Here is a 6,745-nt window from a genome sequence, read left to right as displayed (position 1 = left end):
CGGTCTGATTCGATTTGATTTAGTTCGGTTTGATCGGTTTTAATTTTTAATAAATTTTTTATTTTTACACTTTATTTTTAATATTTTAAAATTTAATTAAAATATTTTAATCTTAATATAATTTAATTTCTCTATATTATTAAAAATAACATATTGTTATCATTAATCGGTTTGGTTCGGTTTTTTCGATTTTTTTTATTAAAATTGACTCGAACCAAAATAACCGAAATTTTTAAAATTAAAAATCGAATCGAACCGAACCGAATTGAATAAAAAACCAAACTGAATTTTGAAATTAATTCGATTCGGTCGGTTTTTTCAGTTTGAACCGAATATTGCTCACCCCTAATGAAAAGTTACCATTAATAGGATACAATCTAACAAATCCTTATTATGCTTATAAATGCGAGATTTTTTATCCATTAACCAGTACCAGTCAGATTTCTAGGAGATTTGAGTGTCGGAGTGACTGCTATAAGCACTAACTACCTCACATGTTCTTTTTTATATATTAAACAATTACAATTCATTTTCATTTTCATTTTAATCGCATCAAATATAAATTAAATAATTTATATCTTTAATAAAAATATCTTTACATTAATTATTCTTAAAATTAATAAATTATTATTTTTTAATTCATATTAATGGAGTGCAATAAGAAAACTAAAAACACAAACTACTGTTTAAATTAACACTATCATTATACAATGAAGGAAATACTAGGTAAATAATTTTTCTTATTACATTTGCTAAGATTTATTAAATCCATTTGTATGTTACATTTACATTCGAAATAAATGAAAATATATAAAATAATATTACTAGTATAACATTACATAAATATCATAACAAAATTTGTATTATCAATATACAACTTATAATAAAAATTACTTTGATATGTCATAATAAATAATATTTCTATCCTATAAATATAAGCTTGTAGATATTTTTACATAAATTATGAAAATATAATTAACATAGTTAAAACAATAAATTTTTATATTGTCCTTTTCTAATGAAAACTTTTATATTATTTCATCATTAAATAGTTTTTAAAACTAGTAAATTCTTCCTTTTTAGTGTATATTAAAAGAATATATATATATTAAACAATAATTTATTTTTGAGAAATAAAGTCTTGAATGTATAAATTTTAATATAATTTAAAGATAAAATAATATATCCTTGAAGATGTTCTGATAATTTTTTGAATAACTAACGAAAAACTAAATAAAAAAGAAAAACTAAAATTCACGAAGTTAAAGTATATACAATAAATTATTAAGTAATAAAAATAAATAAATAAAGATGTCAAGAAAAATATTAAAAATAAAGAGATATATACATCTTAATTTCGGACATAATCAGGTGATAACGACTTGAGTCTCAATTAGCAGCTCAATCAACCTTGACATCTTCATTTTAAAGCAAATTTGTATATTTCGTGGTAGAAACAGTTACACGCCTTCTTCGTTCTCAGCAACTGTCCCCAAATTTCTCTGTCATTCTTTTTCATGGGCGCCACCGCCTTCTCCCTCTTCTTCTCATAATTCCCTCGCCGTTCTTCATTCTCCTTATCTCCCACAAATACGTTAAATTCCTGTTTTCTTCTTCTGTTTCTCCAAAGATAAAGGGTAAAAAAAGAGTGAATCTTTCTGTTTTTTCTTGGATGTACTTGAACATGAAGAAGCTTCTAGCAAGAAACTTTTCCAAGATATTTCTTGTGGTCGCTGTCATTGCTTTGATCATATCTTCCGTCGAGGCCAAGGGTAGAGGTGGAGTAGGCGGTCGCGGTCGATCTAGTTTTGCTGCCGGTACTGGTGGGGGCATGGTGCGGGGGTCTAGAGGTAAAGGATCGGGTTCTGCGGCAGTTTCATGGGGTGCTGCTTCTAAATTTGGCTTCATTCAGCGAGTTTTCTTTGTAATTTTTGTTGGTTTAGTGTTTTAGAGTTTGGTGGATCATCATAGATGGCAAGGCTTCAATTCTCAATTTCATGCAATGTGTTGGATTTTTTACCTTAATTTTTCCAACTGTTTTTGAAATTTTTAATATTTTTTAATCATCTACGTCATTCAATTAAAACGAAAAATGGGTTCAAATTAAACAATTTAATGAGTTGACATAGGATTATCACTTTATAACCATTTCTACTAAACAATTTAAAATCCAGCACAAGAAAACTCAGGCAGGCAACTAACACAATCCCATAGTTGTGTTGTGTTGTGTTGCCTTTGGCTTTGAAATTAAATTACGCAAACAGGAAGTAAATTATCCAGACGGGAGCTCACACTTCCTTCCCTATATACATATGATGCTTTCTTCCTCTACAGAAGGCCGGCAGTTTTGGAGCATTCATCACAAAACTGGACACCCCTCAGCTACTACTCCTGGAGCAGTAGGGCACTTGGCCAGAGGGCAGTGATCGTCTAACTCCAAACCCCACCATTCTGGTCCATTTATGTTCTTGAGCTGCAAGGTGAAATAGCAAAGAATGGCCAGGAAAGCAACCCCAGCATCTAACCCAGCCGATAGAATGTAGTTGTGCCTAGCCCACCAACTCTTGTATCTTTTATACACCACGAAGTTAAAGAAAATCCCAACTGTAAACCAACTTATATAGTTCACAGCTCTAGCTGGCGGCATTGCCCCTGTTCCGCTTAAGATTACAGGTATGTTAATGAGCTTTATCCACTTCTTGTCCGGGAACGTGCGCGACAGCAACCACACTACCACCGGCGCCAGTAGGCCAACAAGAAAGAAGTAGTTCATCTTAGAGTAAAGACCAAGACGGCCGAACATTCTTAATGGCCCTACAACACCCCAAATGATGGAAGCATTGTAGAAAACATCATCTCCTGGACACGTCCAGGGACTTCCTGTTGGCAGCTTTTCAGGATCACAGATGTGTTCTACTGAAGTGAGAAGCCACCATGCCGTGCCGTAATAAGCTGAGGATGCAATTACAGTTCCTACAAGCTATTTTTCAAGCCATGAAGAAAGAAAGTAGCATTAGTATTCATTTTGCAGTCAAAAGTTTTTTGTTCTGGTTATTAAAGCAAATACACACCTGGACAATAAACATGGATTTAGGAGGAATTTTCATGTAATGACCCAGCTTGAAGTCTGAAAGGAACATAAGTGCCTGTGTCATGCTAATATAACCATAGGTCTTAAAGGCGACATTCGCCAATGGTCTGCCCGGATACATGTAACCAATTATGAGTTCAGTGAGAACATTCAAACCTGGTTGCTGCAAAAACATTGCAGGGTCTGAGTAAGCAAAGTAAAAGCAGTTGTTTTGTATGTTTCAAGAGCATACCTGGTTTGTAGTTGCTTGGATAACACCAGTGGGGAGGGTAAAGAAGAGAGCCAAGCTAATTGAAAACAGGACACCCCAGTAAGGAAGTTGCAGCTGTCTCCCAAAGCCTTCACAAGCAAGCATAGCAAGTCCAACTATGACGATCAACACTGTATAGAACCACCACTGAGGTACAACTTCATAATTTTTCTTCATTATTCTTGTATGCACATCACCAAAATTATCTTTGAGTGCTAATTTTGATTGGTGCCAAATTTCTCTGCAAATTGAAAACTCAACTGTTTCAGAATAATTGAAATATATTATTAATATTTTGTACCCAAAAGTGATTTTCTGTACCTTCCATGGAAAAGTGCAACGTGAGAGAGTGTAGCTGCTAATATAGCAAAGCTGAGACCATATGCATAAACAAAGAATATGCTTAAATGGACTTTGCTGTAGCCATCATAAGCTGGTTCATTGAATGAGAAGGAGGAGGAATTTAGAACTAAGTCGACATCATAGGGCTGTCCGGTTGCATTGAACACATGCGACGAAATAATGGGGAAACGCTTCGCTCCATATGAATCAGTCCAGTAAGATATAGGGATCATGATGTATAGGATGATGATGAAACCAGCCAACAAATTGATTACAGCAAATCCTGGTGTGGCTAAGGGAGATCCCAGGAAGCTAGATATGGTTGACCAATCAAGGGCGAAAGAACCAATGCCAAGTCCTTTAAGACCAGAACCAATTTGTTGGGCTGTGATGGAATCTTTCCATATCCAACAAACAAAGGAGAGAGCAGTTATAGATTGAAACAAATAGTTAGGAATGATATAATATGCGAAGCTCGATACAAAGACTACTACGAAGAACTGCAGCCTTGTTAGGCCTCCCTTAGGCCTAGTCTCATCATCATGCAAGGCCCTGCAGGTTCAAAAGAATAAGAGTTTAGAAACTAAAAAATGTTGTTAGTGAATCAGTACCCAGACATAGTTTAGGTCCCAGTACGCACCGGAAGAGCGAAACTTGAACCAGATTGGCAGGCCACCACATGTAAGGTGAATCAACAAGAAACCTTCTAAAAACTCCAGCCCAACCATATCCAAGCATCTGAATCAGGATAAATATTCAACAAAGGAAGATTAAGATATAGTTTAAGGTTAACACAAAGTTCAGCAAGAGCTCACCTGTGTAGTCAGCGACAAAAGAAAAGCTGCTAGTGGATTTATAGCCCTATGATAGAATGCCTTAACAATGGTAATAATATTCACTGCATAGACAGGATTTGATCCTGAATTGGCAAATATGGTGATGAGGACATGCTCTTTCATGTTGAAGGGCCCTGGATTCAATGAAAATGACCATTTTGTTCCTCGAATGCAAATTATTTTGTTTGGTAAAGATGCAGCCATAAACTTTCCTATTGGGAGGACTGCAATCTGAGCTGCAACCGATGATATGTATAGAGGATTCTGTCGGTAAACGAAGAATTGATTCAGGAATGACAGGAGAGCACAAGAGATCACCCCCAAAACCCATGTTCGAAATGTCAAGCATGGCAATGTTGGATCATCTGTGATTGGAACTGTAAGCCTGACTTGCTCAATTGGTGAATCATTTATCTCTTCTGCAGAAAAAGAAACATATTAAAACAACTGCTAATCAAGCAACATAAGGGAAAGCAAAGAGACAGTGAATACCTGTCTCAGGCAACTCCGTCTTGTCTGGTCGATGAATCCCATTAGTTTCTACCTCCACCATTTTCCTTGCCTGAACTTTCCTGAACAAGAATCAGGTTAAACAAACAGGAAACAGAAATTTTGGACGATAGGATTGGTAGATTCTTATTTGTAGCCTTTCCTTTGCCTTCATTTCATAATTCTTCTTCTTATTATATGATTTTCTTCTTCCATATCTGTTTGTTTCTATTCTATGATAGCAGCAACTCCAAGAGGAGAACGTTAAAACTTATGCTTGGACTCTCTGAAATGGTTGGCGGGAAGAAAACGGCATGACTTCTCATTTGTAATCAAAGCAGAAGCAGCTGAGGTTAACCGGCATCACAAGAGGAATTATTAGTTGTTAATTGTTAATTATATCTACACTTATTTTATGAACCATCTGGTATGAGACGGCTAAAGAAGGGATCTTTTCATCTTACCTCAACTCTTAGCTTAATCTATACATATTTGATGAAACACTGTTTCATATACAATAATGAAACTTAGGCCCTAATTTTATCATTTTTTGGTGGTTGGTTTGATTCTTGAAAGTTGCTGTCATCCCTTAAATTCTTGAAAATTGTTCCATCCATAAGCCTATTTTCATAGACGAAGCCAAAAGCCATGTACTGGGCTTATCTGCATCTGGTCCACCGCCTATCCTCTCTGTACTTATCCTTGGAAATAGTCACTGGCTTAACCATATTATCTTGAGTTGTCAGTAATAGAGTAGAGGTGAAGTGAACTTATTACATTAGTAGCCTAGGGTTCAATCTAACAATTGAACTTTTTTTAGCAAACTTGATTTCAACTAGTTTCAATCTCAAGACCTTAAGACTTTGGAGAAGATTCCATATCACTACATTAAATCTCATTAGTACTAAACAAAATATTTTAGAAAAAAATTACGATTTAATTCTTATAGTATAAGGAAACATATTAGTTAATTTTTTAATTTTAAAAAACCTATTAAAATAGTCATGATACTTTAAAAAAATTTATTAATTAGTTCTATATTAGTTTTAATCGTTAGGTGCTTACTATCTATTTCATGTGTAATAAAGAAATTTATTAGTGGATGGTCATTTGATTTTAAAAAGTATATTAAAATATTTCTAAAATTTCAAAAATATCTACTAATTAATTTAGGTGTATCAAGGGCATTTTAGTATTTTTATAATATTTTATAACTAAAATTAACATAAAGATTAACTAATAGATTTTTTAAAACCCTTTGTCCTCTATTAATTTTAATCGTTAAGTGTTTACTATTTATCTAGTATGACATGGGGAAACTCATTAATAGTTAGTCTTTCGATTTTAAAAAATATATTAATACATGCCTGAAGTTTAAAAAAAATATACTAATTAGTTATTATGTATCGAGAGTTATATTCTGAGATCTAATAGAGGGTAGACTCAAAGTGTATCTTTGTGAACTTAATCTGGTTGGCTCATACTTTACTTCTTCTATCCTTTTTTCTCTGGCGCCGTAGATACCATTCCAGATCTATAGGATCTGTTACCTCACTAACCGTTAAGTCAGTTGAGCTGAATCTTTCTCTGATGGGCCCAAATCTTTCTTTTTTCGGCTTATGTACACGAAATTAGGGCCACGCGCTAGTGAATGGACTCGCGTATCGGACTTTGACGAGATCACGGTCCAGCCTTCCTGCATGGATTTAATTGTGGAGAGGGTATCCAAGATTCAAC

The 6,745-nt window shown here is 34.3% G+C and overlaps 1 protein-coding gene and 1 long non-coding RNA gene across 2 annotated transcripts; one reads left to right on the top strand and one right to left on the bottom strand.

Moving 5' to 3' along the window:
- Positions 1–2,105: 2,105 nt before the first annotated feature.
- LOC110620004 (oligopeptide transporter 1) lies at positions 2,106–5,254 on the bottom strand. The gene is made up of 7 exons (XM_021763542.1): positions 5,012–5,254; positions 4,499–4,938; positions 4,324–4,421; positions 3,663–4,235; positions 3,324–3,582; positions 3,072–3,254; positions 2,106–2,980 (listed from the first exon to the last, which is right to left on the bottom strand). The coding sequence occupies exons 1-7, from the start codon at positions 5,070–5,072 to the stop codon at positions 2,360–2,362; spliced, it is 2,235 nt and encodes a 744-aa protein (XP_021619234.1). The 5' UTR covers positions 5,073–5,254; the 3' UTR covers positions 2,106–2,359.
- LOC110620005 lies at positions 3,355–5,554 on the top strand. Its single transcript, XR_002488735.2, has 2 exons — positions 3,355–3,493; positions 5,254–5,554. It is a non-coding gene; the product is annotated as an uncharacterized LOC110620005 (long non-coding RNA).
- Positions 5,555–6,745: the final 1,191 nt, after the last annotated feature.

This window comes from Manihot esculenta, chromosome 8 (genome assembly GCF_001659605.2).
Source record: "Manihot esculenta cultivar AM560-2 chromosome 8, M.esculenta_v8, whole genome shotgun sequence".
In the NCBI taxonomy this organism is placed as follows: Eukaryota; Viridiplantae; Streptophyta; class Magnoliopsida; order Malpighiales; family Euphorbiaceae; genus Manihot; species Manihot esculenta.
This window is presented reverse-complemented; position numbering and strand designations above follow the sequence as displayed.